We start from the raw sequence: 15,624 nt of genomic DNA, 5'->3' as shown, positions 1-15,624 counted from the left end.
TTTTTTTTTTTTTTTTTTTTTTTTTTTTTTAGGGAAATTTGATTTGCCAACCCAACTTTTTTTTTTTTTTTTTTTTTTTTTTTTTTTTTCTTCAGGGAAATTCGATTTGCCAACGCACACAAAAAAGGAGGAGGGGCCGAACAATAGCCAGTCAGAGGGAATAATTGTTGAACAGCAAGAGCTCGAAAAGGGAATCTTGATTCTCCAGAAAGCGGATCTGTTGGCCGGGTGAATGGGCAGGGGAACATCACCCGTTTTTCTCTCACTCTATAGGAATATAAATGGTTCAAAGACTTAAAGAATAGGAATCTGAAGAATGAATGGTCCAATTAAGGATCGCGCCAGCAAATGCGAGATAGCCGCGATGCTCAAGTGTCATTTTCCTTAGCGATGTCGAGGCTAAAAGGGAAGAGACAAAAGTTCCAAGGATTATGCAGCGATGCACGGTCCTACGGACTCATGTTGTGCACGGATTATATACAACTATATAATATAAATCTTATGGGAATGTGCTTGAATCTGGGGAATATTGTTAGATGATAGTATATATTAAGCTATAGAATCAATTTGGAGTGTCCATAGATGTTAGATATATACTAAATTATCCCTCCAGATGACTCCATAAGGATGTATACTTCAATTCGATATACCACTCGTCACCGCTATTTTGAATCAATTTACTCAGCTTTGACCATGTTACATTTACTTGTCATTCTTTTCTGACGTAGACACGGAAGTTTGTTACAGTGATTTATGCCTTTAGCAAAACAATTGAATGAATGACCCGTATATGTAGCTTCGGCCAAACTTGTGTTAAGATCAGCAGTTACAAGGGTGGCATCCCAGCCCTATGGTGAAACTCTACTGCATATGTCTTAAAATCATAAGGTGGATACATATTTTGATATTGGAGTAGTGGTAAATAGGCCATCTCTTGGTTCTAGAACAAACGATCTCCCCTAGACCTAGAGCTATTCTAACAATATATATATTCTATGCTAAAAGATTCACATACGCACTTGAATGCTAGAGATCCCGCAGGGCAAAAACTATACTATGTACTTCGTACTCGGTTCTTATTTGAGAAGGTCCCTTAAATTGCTCAGACCTCTAGTACTAAAAAGCGAAGGTCACCTGGACAGTAGAAAGGGGGCCGGTTCCCTCGATCACTTTGGAAATTTGGGTCTGAAAGTTTACTCAAAAAGTACCAAAAAATGATATCAGGTGAACTAGGTCTTTATAAGTTATTGATTCCACTAAAGATGGTGAAATGATCTTTCACTTTCCCCAAATCTGAAATAACCTATGAACATGTCATCAAAGACCTCGGGTTCTACCCCGACATTTTGATATCTCGTGATATCTCACATGTGAGTTATGCCTCAGGCAGGAATGTTACGTCATATGCTTTTTAACGGATGAACGGACTTTTTAGATTTAGTACCTTAGGGCTAAGGCCTTGATACACACTCTTAAGCTATTTTCTTTGATTATTTTATTTTCATATTTCTGCTGTAATTTCAAAAGAAAATAGACTATAATATTAAGCAATCATAAGTTGCTTATTTCCCCTTGTCGTGTGATCTTCTTCCGATCCCCGGAGAGCGCAAGCGGAGAACCCGGGGACCGCTCGACCTCGGCAGTTCAAAACGTTCCGATGACTCGCATTACACTTCTTCCTCCAACACTTCCCTAAGACAACACTTTCTAGACACATCTCTTACAGGCCATTCGGCCTATACACGCCACTATGTGGAAGCCTTCTGAAAGGCTGATGGAAACCATCAGACACTATGCCAGCTTCCCCGCAACCGGTGTCTCTTTGAGGCAGATGGTCCAATTTGGTGACCGTCCCTCAACAGGTATGAATCGGTCTGACACTGTCTCTACCCACATATCTGACTCTCATCTAGGCACTCTATTCCGCGCCTCTCAATTTCTCTCCGAGGAACTCCCGATCCGTCTCGCACATCGCGTGCAGGATTTGGGTGAACTACCAGATGGACTGAGTGAGATGCCATCGATCAAAAAAGTTCAGGACTGGTATGCGCAGTCATTCGAGGTATGTATATCATCCATTGACAATGAAACCTGCAGTCATATACTAACCCAAAAACCAGGAAATCATTGCCCTTCCTCGCCCCACTCTGACTCAAGAAGTGAAAGCACGCCTGTTGCGACCAGGCCGGATGAACGGCGGCCCTTCGAAAATTCTCTCTGAAACAACTCAAAACCCCAGCGTACGTGAAGGACAATACCGGTCATCTGTGACTGTATGCAATGGAAATGGTGTTGGAAAAGCACACGCCACGGCAGGCCGACGGTACTTCTTCCCCGCGGACGACCACGGAGATTGGCCCCCGGAACTCAATGACTACAACCAACGATTCGCCAAGACCCTCCAACAGATCAAGCGACGCCACGATGGGGTCGTGACCACCGTCGCGCAAGGCATTTTGGAATGGAAACGTGCGCGGCAGCGGATGCAGATCGACTCCACGATTCAGTCCTTCCTCGATCGGTTTTACATGTCAAGAATTGGTATACGAATGCTTATCGGTCAACACATCGCACTCACGGAACAAACGCACATCAAACACCCCAATTATGTTGGAATAATTTGTACCAAGACCAACGTTCGCGATATCGCACTCGAGGCCATTGAAAATGCCCGCTTCGTCTGCGAGGACTACTATGGTCTTTTCGAGTCGCCTAAGGTGCAGCTGGTCTGCAAGGAGGACTTGAACTTCATGTATGTTCCCGGACACCTATCGCACATGCTCTTCGAGACCCTTAAGAACTCGCTCCGAGCGGTTGTCGAACAACATGGTGCCGATAAGGATGATTTCCCCGTGACCAAGGTTATAGTTGCCGAAGGCAAAGAGGACATCACGATCAAGATCTCCGACGAGGGCGGTGGTATCCCCCGGTCGTCAATCCCTCTTGTATGGACGTACATGTACACGACAGTGGAACAAACGCCCAACCTGGACCCTGATTTCGACAAGAACGACTTCAAGGCGCCAATGGCTGGATTTGGATATGGCCTACCAATAAGCCGACTGTACGCACGGTACTTTGGCGGTGATTTAAAATTGATCAGTATGGAGGGGTATGTTTTTTTCTACTTCCACTAATTTCAATAAACCCTTGCTAATCGATCATCACAGGTACGGGACTGACGTCTACCTTCATCTCAACCGCCTGTCCTCCAGCTCGGAGCCTCTCCAATGACAATCACCCGTCATGAGAGATGGTCGGATCCGGATCACCACTTCACATCGCCTGCACCACCCAATTTACAATGACCCGGAATATAAACCGCCGCCTCGAGGACTGACACTGATGAATGCACAGGCCCACTACGCTCGCATGCTCAGCCGGGAGGTTTCGGAACGTAAGCAAGTTGGAGACATGGAGAGTATGTTCCACTCGGAAAAGCGGAGGAGAGAGGAGAAAGAAATGTAAGACGTGCCTCGCTTGGCTTAGTCTTGGCTTTCGTCTTGGCTCTACTTTCTATCTTCTGATTGGATTCTCCCTGTCCCTCTCTCGCGTCTTATCTCTTGCTTTGATCTTTCCCTCCGATTTGGATGGCTACATCTGCGATCAGCTGTTCAACCCAGAATGCGAAGATGAGTTCGCAAGTCTTAGACTGCAGTGCCACCGCATTGCCTGAATCTCTCGGGTAATATCCCAGAGATGAAAAGAGGAAGAGAACAAAAAACCCCAGAGAAGCTATTCTCTTTTCTGAATCTCGATGATACCCCTTTTTCTCATTTTGTTCTCTTCTTTATCTCTGGGCTGGTGGTCCTATCGTTGACTAGCGTCTCTGTATAGTACTTTCCTTTTAATCCGTTTTAGCGAATACAAACATTATACTATCATGTCTCTCTTGATGAATAGCCAGTAGTCCATTATTCAATATTTCTTAACAATGCAGAACGATAAACACATCAATTCATACATGTATCTCATAGTTCCTCATCTTCCTCCCGTCCCCTCCCAACCAACAAGGTCCCTCCCTCCCCAACCGGCGAATTCGCACCGGAAAAAGAAGCCGAAACAGACCTCGAACCCCTCTTCGCATCCATCGACCTCAAATGCGCAGGCTTGTGCCAATTATGATCATTAATATCCCCAATAACCTCCCGACACCGACCACGGATAAGCGACCCCTCCCCGCCCTTCCCATGAGGCGCAACATAAAATCGCGGATCGTAGAGTTCCTCTGCTTTCACCGGGTCATTAGGTGCGAGATATCTTGCCATGAAACGACGACGTGTTTGAGGGATTGTCTTGGAGATGTCAGTTAATCATTCGTTTCAATTGCAGGGTTTGAAAAATATGGTAAACGTACTTCTCGCGAGGCAAGCGCATATGTAACTAATAACTCATTGTCCATGAGGACGGCCAGAGCGGCGTGTTTTTCGTCGCGCAGATGCGAGCGTGTGCGGGCGTCTTTTTCAAAGGCTGTTTGAGGTTCGATTGTGCCGTCTGGGCCGGCGCGGTTGTATGATGTCGTGAAGGGGTTTGGGGCGCGGCCGGAGAATCTTCCTATTTAGGTGTTAATTTGGAGACTAATTAGTTTGGTTGGATTCAGGTGTTGAGTGGTGTAGTCGGCCAGAAGTAAGGATTTGGGAAACTAAGATGGACTTAATAAGGGAAAGGACGTGGAATACCTGTGGGGGATCCATTTGAGCTGTTTCCGTTCACGCCCCAAATATCATCATCTGATAAAGGGCGGTCACCGTCCACATTTTGATCGACGTCGAATGGTATACCGTCGCTGTCGTATGGGATACCGTCGACGCGGTCTAAGTCTAGGTCGTCGAGTTGCATGCCGCCATCGGATTCAGAGTCTGATTCCGTGTCTGATAGATGCTGGTCTTGGCCGGACATTTTGAAGATGATGATATTGGATACAACTCAGTGGGAAGTAGACAGAGACAGAGACTGGTTCTTTAAGTTGAGATGTGGTGATGAGGAGTTGGAGATTGGAAGGCGAGAGCAACCAATGACTGGTGAAAATAAAGTAATAAAAGTCCTCTGTGGTAGACTTTGCTTCACATGTGTGAATGACAGGGAATTTTATGTATGTCTTATTGCATGAACCCCAGGATTGATCTATAGCCAGTGTCAGTGGATGAGGAACAGATATTGGTGGCAAGTGCACTAGAGACTGGATATCTCGGGGAAAGAGGTTGAGAGGGAAGAAAATTGACCATTATAAAGAGGCTCAAGCTTACAGGTTCACGGCAGTTCAGATAGAAGTCAAGATGGGGACGTTCCAGTCTATTGACGAGATAACCTCGTACCCTCTTGGGGGTCCCCGTACTATGGCCAGATTAAGCAGGCGGTGATGTTGCACAATGGCAATTTGATCTGACTAGTGGAGTTGAACCCCCTAATTAGGCTTAGTGGATATCAAGTATACAATTATATTGCAATCAACTTGGCCCTGGGCTGTTCGAGAGAAACTGATCCTTTTAGTATGATGTAATTTGAGCAAAAACTTAAATGGGTTCTACAAGAAGTGAGAAGTACTGAACGATTTTATTGAATCGATGATGAATGGCGGAAATAAATGTGATGCCCCAAAACGCCAGAAAACAATGCCGCTAAAACGACTAATAGTTTAGGACAGAAAGAGAGAAAGAGAATATCTAATTAGCCGAGCAGCCGTGCATGTAAGAATTTTTAGGCCAATGGTACCCAGCCTCGTCCCTAAAGTCCAATCGTTAGTAAAGTACATATAAGAACAAGAGCGTAATAAACATACCAAGTTGTAAAGTTCGCATTATCATACGCTTTGCGATGTTTCTCAATATACCCAGTCGTCTCATAACCCGGCGGGTCACAAGTAACACTCTCCTCATCAGGGTCCTGGTAGATTCGGACGTAGTCGAAGCGTAAGATAGCAGGCATGAAATCGATGATGCTCTTGTTCTGCGGCGCAAAGTTATCCGCCATACCCATATTCATGATCAAGGCCATGGGCTCGAGTGGGATCATGCGCTGACCGATATTGCCGTTGGGTCCGATAGCGCGGGCGTCTAGTGTCCAAGTCTTTTCGGCGCCGACGAACCAAGTCACATCGCCTTTTGCGCCGGGTGTATACTCGAAGGAGTATGTCTGGAATTCGGTGCCATTATACCAGCGGGTATTCAGGTTGGTTAGGCTGGACATTGCCTGTTGGTAAACACCGCCTCGGTAGTCGTTAATTTTGGTGACCCGTGAGTCGTAAACGGCGGCGAAATCTGGTGTTTCTCTGGTTAGAAATGTCTTGCATAGTGGAAAGAATGGGAAGATACTCACCATAATCAGGCAGGTACCACAGGTCGAATGGTGCAGTCTGCAAACTCTGCGACGCACTGCCAACGTAGGGACCGCTGTCACCATATAGCGGAGCTGTGCTGCCTTCAATCACATCGATTTCAGGAGCACTGCGTGCAACACCAGGAGTCGGGTGATCTGAACCAGGGCAGGCACATCCGGGCAACCGCATACCGGGCAGCCAGTTGATACCATCGGGAGAACTCTGGTTCGGGGTTATGCCCGCATCACAGCCATTATGGTAACTGTATGGCCACATACCATCGGTGGTAGCAGCATAGCCAGGACGAGCCAGATTGCCCATTGCCCAGAAGCCAGGCCAGAAACCTTGTATGTGTCCATCTCCCGGGAGGGACATGCTAGCTTCGAGACGACCCCCCTTGAAGCAGAGCTTGTTCCAGCTTTGTACCATACCGGATCGGTAGTGGAGACCGTGGTTTTCGAAGTGGTCGAATCGAAGCTGGAGGGTGCCATCTGCCGTGGTTACGGCGTCGGGGTCATACCACTAGACAGTGTTAGTGTTTGAGCGGTATTTCTGGCACAGTTTATACTAACCTCTTTGTCCGCTGTTACTCCGTACCATATATCGACTGCTTGGAAGAACGGATCATCATCCTCGAAGAACGTTCGGCCGGGCATATTAAACTCGTCGGAGAACTGCAATAGAACATGAGCAACTTGTCATTATTAGTGACCTATCAGGCAACTCACCACTAGCTTCATCTCCTTTCCCTTGGCGTTTTTCTTGGTATATGCCTCTTCCGGTGTGTCTGGGTCAATCAAGCCTTTGCGCAGGTTTTGCAACAATGGTCGCTCCCCAACTTCCAAACACAAAGTGTCTGCGGGGTGGCATGTACCATGATGATGTTTTGCGAAGCCCACCAACCAAGTTCTGCAATTAATGATTAGCCAGGGGAGAGACAGTCAAATAAGCCAACTTCTTACATGAGTGGGTAACCAATAAAAAGCACCAGAAGACCTAATGTGAAAATCGCCAGACTGCCGACATTCACGACACCCCGTCGATTCCAGATATCACAATCTCGATCCTTGTCCGCCGGGTCCGGGTTATGCAAGTAGTCATCCTTCTCCACATCCTCAGGGAACAACAACAGCCCGTCAGTGGGCATGATATTGAACTTCCCCGACACAGTCTGCGTATTGACATCGTACTCCTCACTACCAGCATGCGAAGGCGCCCTCGAATCGTGGAACGGATCGAAGGGGAAAGAACTCTCATAACTCATAGAGCTGATACTCGAGCGAGCCGCAGACCACCGGTCCGGAGATCGAGGACGATCAGTCTCACTCACGCCTTGCCCCTGTGTAGGCCTCAACTTTGGAGGCAACAGGAATTCCGAGGACTCGGGGACATTTGATGCGCCGTATGGTGATGACATCCCTCGAGAGCGTACCGGCGTAGGTGTTTCTGGGACCTGTGGCGTCAATGGCCGGGGAAATGTCCGCGACGTGAGAGGCGCATAGCCGTCATTTGTCTCATAGAAAGGATCCTGTCGGCCCGAGTTTAGTCGGATGTGAGGCGGTGCCTTGCCCTCTGAGGCGTCAGAGCCGTGGTCCGACATTTGATTATCGATTTTTAAGTCTCTAGTTGGACAAGTATAACACACTCTGCTCTGCACTGGTGAATCCTTGCTCTCTTCTATTGCCGCCGCAAGAATAGTCCTCTCGCATCAGTCGTTGGTTGGATCCGTGCGGCAGGCTGATGTGATGGTGTGTTCTTTCTTCCGGTTCGTCATGCAATGACTTCGCTATGTATCTTAACGGTAAGGACAGAGGACCTGAGTCGGTATATTGCACAGCCGATGAGTGCGATGTTTTAGCGAAAGAACGGACACAGCTGTTCGAATAGCATCGAATGTCCCTCTGTGATACGATAAAAGAGACAGAGTCTAAGCAGAGAAAGAAAGCCAAAACCACGGAAGAAAAGAAGAGCCTAGATGGTCCGAGGGGTCGTGTTTGTGTGCACGAGAAGACTGGAATGGTAGAGACCCAAGGGGGGCAACCAGTGGTATGTCTATACCTCTCTCTCCCTAGGTCTTATGATTGACTGTGGATGATAGTAGAGTAATGTTTCAGACTCTGTTATGGCCTGAAGCGAGCTTTTTTGTATGACTATGGGTTTTTTTTTCTCCCAATTGATTGAAGTAGACTGGTAGGTTTAACGCCCTATACAGGTTCCCACACCCTGGGTAGGGCTATTCTAGGGTGCGGCATTCCCGTTGCCCAGGCCCTGAGGAATGGCCCGGCATGAATGCTGGTCGGAATTCAGAGATCGCCATTGTCATGAAGATGGGGTAAATCTGATACAGTAATAATTGCAAGTTGCTTCAATGTTCGTATAGATGGGGAGTTGTTGAAGCGAAGGGCGAACTAACCGGGAAGATGAGAGACATGGCCCGAGACCCCGGTCGACAGCGCAAGATGTACATTTACTACATAGTAGATCTTTCCAATACATTACAAGCTTAATGACCAAATAGAAAGATTGCCACAGCTTTGTTCGCTCCAGATTTAAATTTAACCTGTTTCGTGTCATTGACACGCGTCCTGCCAAACCTCCAAGTCTCAGGACTTAAAGAATGCGGCAAATTCCGAACAAGGAAGAAGCTGTCAGGAGGCTTGCACCAAGAGAAAGAGAGGATGAAGCCCCTGGTTGTTTCATTCTATGGCAGTAATATCAATATCAATGATCAAGACAGTGAGAAACCTGTACCAATAAATCTCGTGCTTTCTCATATAATACCAATATCATATCTTAATAAGAATAGACAACTACAGAACAAATAGCAGATTATGTCCTACACTAACTCCTAAAGACCCCTCCATTATGAATACACAGTTTGAACAGCTAAGACTCAACAGCCTTAGCGCGCAAACCGACAAGACGGCTCTCAGGCGCATGTAGTGCAAGAACCCAGTACTCGCACTGGGTCGTGGTTTGTTCAACACGGTAGACCTTCAGCTCAACAGCAGACTTATCGGCTCCAGAATCCTTCTCGACAGCTGCGGTGCGGACAGCATCCAGGGCGGAGGCGTACTGATTGTTCGGGTCGAAGTCGGAGGGGGTTATAATGGAGATGGACTTGGACAGGTTGGCATCTGAGGAAATCAGGGAGGCGAGCTCGTCTGCAGTGAGGGAGGTGGAGTTAGCAGGGTGATTCTAGGATGTTTTGTCTTGTGTTTTCAAGGGAGAAGATCCATCGAGGATGCAAAATATGAAGGAACTAGGAAAGGGAACAGGATCAGGACATACCGGCACTAGGCCAGGATCCCTTCGCAGCGCCATCCCATTTCAATGCCACAGGCTCGAAGGGCTCATCTGTATCGGAGACGTAGTATGCGTCCACGGACTGCAGCGGCTTTGGGACTGACAGGGAGCTGTGCACGGTCTCGGTTTTGATGGTGCCGGCCCCTTGCTGTGAGGCTTGGCCGCCACTCACATCCGCGTTGGCTTTGTTCAGAAAAGACATGTAGGCATCATCGGACGACATTATTTGTGTTGTGGTTGAGAAGGGGGACTTGGTGGGGTGGGATGAGTTGGTTTGCGGTCTTGAGGTTGCGGGGAAGATGTGGGTTTGGAGCTCTGTGTTTGAGGTGCGAGTTCTTCGGCTCGTTTGGCGATATAGACTGTGTAGAAGACGGTATTGAGCTTGGGGATGTTTGATTTGGAAGGTTGATCGTAGGATGTAGGAGGTTGGAAAAGCCCGTTTTCTTGGTGAAGCTGTCAGGGAAAAGTGTGGGATGACGCAATGGATCTTGGATTGGCGCATTTTGTTCCACCAGCTGGTCAGATCGGAAAATAGTATATTTAAACAAAGAGATCGAAGGAGTGTTCGAGAAAGTAATGAAATTTATGGAATAATTAAGAAAGGTAAGAAAAATTGTTCAACAGTTCGGGTGCGTCCAGACTTCCGAACTAGATATATATCAAGTGATGGCAAGGAAATGTGATGGAAAATTATATTTGATTCAAGAATATAGAGATAATAATTGATGTAGAAAATGCTCCCACATACACTTGTAATATATTTATAAATTTACATAGACAATGTACAGCTACATGCAAATCGTGAAGGATATTCGCTTTTTTATTGAATATGAAACGTTGCACTACCGCCAACCATAGGCTTAAACATCTTAAACAGTCTCCACAAGGTCCTTCTTGAGGGTACCCATGAAGGCCTTCTTCTCCTCGAAGGTCTGGAAAGCACCGTGACCGAACTTGGAGGAGGTATCGATCCACTTGAGCTCGACCTTCTCGGTGGCTCGGCGGGAGGTCTGGGGGTACAGAGTCTTGCGCAGAGTCATAACACGCTTCTTGACACCGGGAACGGAGCCCTTGACCATGACGAAGTCGTTCTTGACCTCACCGTAGTGAACAAAGCCACCCATGCTAAAGAAATGTTAGGATTAAAATCATACATAGAAAGAAGATCAGGGGGGGAACATACGGGGTGATCTGCTTCTTGGAGATGTCGAACTCGGTGGAGGCGTTACCCTCATCGGAACCCTTGCCAATGCGGAAGATCTTGTGGTTGCAAGAGGTACGGTGGTGGTAACCGTCCTGACCGGCACGGGCCACAGTCCACTGGACGTGGTTAGGGTGCCAAGCACCAATACAGGCGACCTTACGCAGACCCTTGTGAGTCTTGCGGGGCAGCTTGGTGGTACCCCAACGGGAGGTGACACCGGAGAAACCGTGACCCTTGGTGACGGCGATGACATCAATCATCTCGTCCTTCTCGAAGATGGAATCGATATCGATGGTCTTCTCGAAGAGGTTGCGGGCGAAGTCGACCTTGTCGGAGACGGAGCCACCGTTGACCTGGATCTCCATAAGGTGGGCCTTCTTCTGCTTGATGGGAGTCTGGCGGATCTGGGTGTGGGCGAGCACACGGACGACAGTGCAGTACTTCTGGATGCGCTCAAGCTCGCGGGTGATGGAGGCACCGGAGCTCTCGGCGTGGGACTTGGCGTACTTGGTGAAGGCCTTCTTCTTGGACTTGTACCAGTTCTTGTAGAAGCGACGCTTGACCTCATCGCTCAGGTGCTCAGCCCAGACGGTGGTGAGGGAGCGGAGACCACGGGGAGTCTCGATGTAACCGACGACACCAACGGCAACGAGCTAGAATGAAAAGATATGTTAGGGCCCGGTCGTTTTTCCTTCTCCTTCACTTTCGCAGACAACGGGAAAAACGTACAGGAGGGGTCTCGATGACGGTGACGGCCTCGACAATCTCCTTCTTGTGCATCTTGGCACCGGGACGGTCAAGGTCACGGACGACAGTGGTCATACCAGCCTTGTAGCCCATGGAGGCAGTAAGGTGGACGGGCTTCTTGGCATCATCCTTGGGGAAGCTGTCGCAAAAAAAAAAAGTCTCAGCACACAAATCCATAAATCACCAATTCATCCAGAATGTACTGACCTCTTAACCTTACCACGGTGGCGGGCAGCGCGCTTGCGCGGGAGGTAGGCAAGGGAGCCTGGAGATATAATCAGTATACTGCACACACACAGAGGTCGTATTTCGGTATTTCGAAATTTCGATATCGAGGAAAAAGGTGATCACGAACCGTGACGAGGCGCTTCGAACTTCCGGTGACTCCTGAATAGCGAAAGCAGGTCAGCAATTGTATTCAATGGCGATTGTATATGAATCTTCAATCTGGGTAGACTCACATCTTGACCCTGTTATCGTTAGTCGTCGAGGTGGTGGGAGGACGATCTGGAAATGTTGAAGTTGATTTTGCACGCTTGGTGTGTGGGCTAACCTAAGCGAGACTCTTGGCGTGTCTGAGCCTGAGGCACCCCACAATAACCCAAATTATCTAATCCAGCCCTGGTATGATCACGTGCCATCCAGATTTTCCGGCCCCCTGGGAGACTTTTATGGGTCTCCCTGCTGCCAAGGCAAACGGCCAGCAATATGGTTTTTTAGGACATCCACATTGTGGGCTGGAATGAAATCTAAGCCCAAATACGTAAATCTTTACGTTAATACAACTCGAGTGAGAAAAAAAAAGGGGAGACGTTGATAAATTTACTCTACCAAATTCCAGAGTATCAAACAAATGATTTGCTTCAAAGATGCCTAATGCATCATAAAAAAAATTCACAGTGAAAAGAGACTAAGAAATCATAAAATAAGAAGAGAACGAACAGACATGACGAGTATTCAGCGCACGCGCTTGAAACCAGGTAGTCATCGTAACTCGCACATTCATACCGTACATCACACACTGAAAGATAGGAAGGACAGGAGGAGCAAGGAAGCGAGAGATTTGGGTTTGCCACATTTGACCAGATCACACTAGTCTGGTCGGAAGAGGGAACATTTTTTTATGCTGTAGGCTCGACCTTGGAGGGAGTACTGGCACGGGCATTGCCGGCACCATTAGCGGAGTTGCCAGCAGCGCTGCCGTTGGGGCTACCCTTGGAAGCAGCAACAGCCTTCTTCTCTTCCTCAACTTCATCATCATAGTCTTCATCGACGTCCATCTTGCGCGCGGGTGGCTCATGAGCAGGGGGAGCCTCAGGGCGAGGAGCTTCTTCCTTGACTGGGGTGTTGGCGGAAGGAGGTGCAGAGGGGGGAGCGTTAGCTGGCGGGGCAGCGCCCTCAGCCATCGGAGGAAGACTGGGACCAGCAGAAGGGCGGGGAGGCATGTCTTGAATGGAAGGCAGAGTAGGAGGGTGGTGAGCAGCCTCTGAGGGGTGATAGTTCTCATTGGCACGACGGGCGTCCTCGCGGCGGGCCTCCGAGGAGCTCCGTCGTTCCATCTCACCAGGAGAAGGCAAACGAGCGGGTGGGCTTGGGCGGCGGCTAGTCTGGTCATCCAGACGAGCACGGCTCTCTTGATTTTCATGCTTCTTGACTGGACCAGTATCAGCCTCCCATTCGCGGCCGCGCTTCATGGCAGATGGGGGGCGATCTTCGCGATCACGGGCGGCAGCCTCAGCAGCAGTAGCAGCTGAAGGAGGGGCCGGAGCACCGGAGGCGATGGAATTACCGCCTGGAACTTGTGGGGGGAGGGTAGGACCGGGGTGGAACTGTTGGAGAGGGTATCCTGAGCCTGGGGAAGAGGGACGCTCATCGCGAATAGGGCGAATTTCAGGAGCAGGACTGAAAGGACGATTCTGGTAAGGAGGAGCACCGCCATTGGGACCGGGAGGACCAGGAGGACCAGGAGGAGCGACGGGCAGGCCAGTCGGCATAGCACCTCGCGGGGCACCAAAGGTATTGCCGCCGCTAGGGGCGCGTTCGTGGCCTGGAGCAGGAGCATTTCCGAGCTGGGGCAAGGTGTGAGGCGGTGGGTAGGCATTGGGATCACCCATCTTTGGCGAGCGAGGCGCGCCACGGGGATCCGGGAAGGCCCGACCTGCCTCCTGTCGGGGACTTTGAGCGGGCGCACCGGGGATCCGAGCATCGCGTTGGTCAAGACCGTTGGATGGGGGACCTTGGCTCTGAGACTGAAGCTCGTTGATACCACGGTTCCAGTCAGGAATCTGTCTTGGGGGAGCAGGAGCCTGTGGAGGGGGACCGATGGGGGCTGGGGCACCCCATTGAGGAGCTGGAGGTGCACCAACGCCGGGTGCCTGGTAAGCCTGAGGATGAACATCCTGCGGCTGAGGCGCGGGGGCAGTGGGCGGCTGTTGTCCAGCTGTGCCAGCAGACAACTGACTCTGAAGCAGCTGCAAACGAGCTTTGATGTGAACGTTGCTCGGATCAAGGTCTGCGGCACGTCCGTATGCATCCAGGGCATCGGCGATCTGGTTGTTGCAGGATTCGTACAGAGTGCCTAGGTCGTACCAAACTTCCGAAATGTAAGGGTTCAGGCGGATGGCACGAGAGTAGGCATCCAGAGCATCGCGGTATTGGTTGATCTGGTAGTAAAGAACACCAATCGAGCACCAGAAGGTAGGGTTGCGACCATCGCGATAGACCGCTTGCTGGTAGGCTTCATACGCCTTGGGGTATTTCGCCATGGACATGTAGCAACGACCGAGGAGATACCAACTTTGAGCGTCATTGTTATCTGGTGAAAGAATTGATTAGTTTCAATGTATGCAATTGAAAATGGGAGATTGAAATGTACTTACCAGCATTGACAGACTTCTCCAAAAACTGGATGGCTTTTTCCTGGCTTTGGAATGCATTGCTCTGCTGGTGGTAGAGCCATCCAAGTTGCTGGAGAACTTTCGCGTGATTTGGATCCCGCTCAAGGACGCGCTGATAGGCAGATTGAGCAGACTCAAACTAAGGGTTTCATGAGTACAAGGTAAGAATCAAGAGTGGGAGGAAGCATGACTCACGTCTTTCTGTTGCTCGTGAACATGGCCAATCTGGAACCAGATGTCTTCTTCGGTCAGAGGACGCGGGGGATCGCTAACGATATATTTGAAGCACTGTGATGGATTAGTCACAGCTCAAGTCCCATACCAAGAGATTTCACATACCTCCAAACTTTGATTAAACTTCTGCTGCTGCTTGTATATGATTCCTAGGCGGAAGTAGATCTCATTGGCCTTCTCGAAATCGGGCGCCATGCGCATCACTTGCGAGAAAGCCTCTTCCGCATGATCCAGAGAACCATAGCGATCATACAAGATACCAATTCCATACCACAGCTTGGGTTCCTAGTGAGGGAAATTGAGTCAGTGACTGGTATTTCAGACAAGATGTGAGGGGGAAACAGCTTACCTTGGGATCACGCAAGTGGTACAGGGCTTGCTGGTAAGAGGTGTATGCCTCTTGCAGATTATCCATCATAAGATGGCAGTGGCCCAAGCTACCCCAAGTCTCTCCATTGCTCGGATCCAACTTCAAAATATTTTGCAAATACTCAATCGCTTTGGGAAACTGCTCTTTTGTCCGTAGGATGCATGAAATGGCGTTCATGGCTGAGATAGACCACTGGTTGTGACGCAGGGCCTGCTCATAGGCATTCATCGCACCCTCCAGGTCGCCCATCAATTCGGTCAAGCTTCCTACACACGAGACTATTAGCATCCGCCATCTACCAGTCTATGACCGGAAACCCTTACCTATTTGAAGCCAGACTTGTTCATTGAGTGTGGCGATCTTCTGTGCGGTTGTGAGAGCAGGGACTCCCTTTTGACCTTGAACAGGGAGCGCGGACATATGACCATTGGCTTGTGCCTGCGCTTGCGCATGTGCGAGATGCGCTGCCGCATGGTGAGGAGCTACACCCGCGGTAGGTGATGGTTGAGTATGAGACATGGTTCCCGAGAATCGTGAATATGGTTGAGTT

The 15,624-nt window shown here is 49.1% G+C and overlaps 5 protein-coding genes across 5 annotated transcripts; 1 reads left to right on the top strand and 4 right to left on the bottom strand.

Moving 5' to 3' along the window:
• Positions 1 to 1,750: 1,750 nt before the first annotated feature.
• PGRI_070220 (PDK/BCKDK family protein kinase) lies at positions 1,751 to 3,234 on the top strand (the record flags this gene model as incomplete). Its single annotated transcript, XM_040794736.1, has 4 exons — positions 1,751 to 1,862; positions 1,914 to 2,062; positions 2,121 to 3,112; positions 3,171 to 3,234. 4 exons carry the CDS (start codon positions 1,751 to 1,753, stop codon positions 3,232 to 3,234), a joined length of 1,317 nt encoding a protein of 438 aa, XP_040649067.1.
• A 737-nt stretch (positions 3,235 to 3,971) lies between these two features.
• PGRI_070210 (uncharacterized protein) lies at positions 3,972 to 4,899 on the bottom strand (the record flags this gene model as incomplete). Its single annotated transcript, XM_040794735.1, has 3 exons — positions 3,972 to 4,295; positions 4,358 to 4,554; positions 4,680 to 4,899. 3 exons carry the CDS (start codon positions 4,897 to 4,899, stop codon positions 3,972 to 3,974), a joined length of 741 nt encoding a protein of 246 aa, XP_040649066.1.
• A 764-nt stretch (positions 4,900 to 5,663) lies between these two features.
• Positions 5,664 to 7,916, bottom strand: PGRI_070200 (SKN1/KRE6 family beta-glucan synthesis-associated protein; the record flags this gene model as incomplete). Its single annotated transcript, XM_040794734.1, has 6 exons — positions 5,664 to 5,724; positions 5,780 to 6,257; positions 6,316 to 6,838; positions 6,889 to 6,990; positions 7,045 to 7,225; positions 7,279 to 7,916. The coding sequence occupies 6 exons, from the start codon at positions 7,914 to 7,916 to the stop codon at positions 5,664 to 5,666; spliced, it is 1,983 nt and encodes a 660-aa protein (XP_040649065.1).
• Positions 7,917 to 9,202: 1,286 nt separating this feature from the next.
• Positions 9,203 to 9,845, bottom strand: PGRI_070190 (uncharacterized protein; the record flags this gene model as incomplete). The annotated part of the gene is made up of 2 exons (XM_040794733.1): positions 9,203 to 9,480; positions 9,608 to 9,845. 2 exons carry the CDS (start codon positions 9,843 to 9,845, stop codon positions 9,203 to 9,205), a joined length of 516 nt encoding a protein of 171 aa, XP_040649064.1.
• A 646-nt stretch (positions 9,846 to 10,491) lies between these two features.
• On the bottom strand, positions 10,492 to 15,593 carry PGRI_070180 (60S ribosomal uL3 domain-containing protein; the record flags this gene model as incomplete). Its single annotated transcript, XM_040794732.1, has 12 exons — positions 10,492 to 10,747; positions 10,806 to 11,479; positions 11,556 to 11,712; positions 11,781 to 11,838; positions 11,929 to 11,960; positions 12,035 to 12,080; positions 12,727 to 14,388; positions 14,453 to 14,609; positions 14,666 to 14,758; positions 14,810 to 14,989; positions 15,054 to 15,340; positions 15,398 to 15,593. The coding sequence occupies 12 exons, from the start codon at positions 15,591 to 15,593 to the stop codon at positions 10,492 to 10,494; spliced, it is 3,798 nt and encodes a 1,265-aa protein (XP_040649063.1).
• Positions 15,594 to 15,624: the final 31 nt, after the last annotated feature.

This window comes from Penicillium griseofulvum (genome assembly GCF_001561935.1).
Source record: "Penicillium griseofulvum strain PG3 chromosome Unknown contig_92, whole genome shotgun sequence".
Classification (NCBI taxonomy): Eukaryota; Fungi; Ascomycota; class Eurotiomycetes; order Eurotiales; family Aspergillaceae; genus Penicillium; species Penicillium griseofulvum.
The sequence above is the reverse complement of the archived record's forward strand: the minus strand, read 5'-3'. Positions and strand labels throughout refer to the sequence as shown.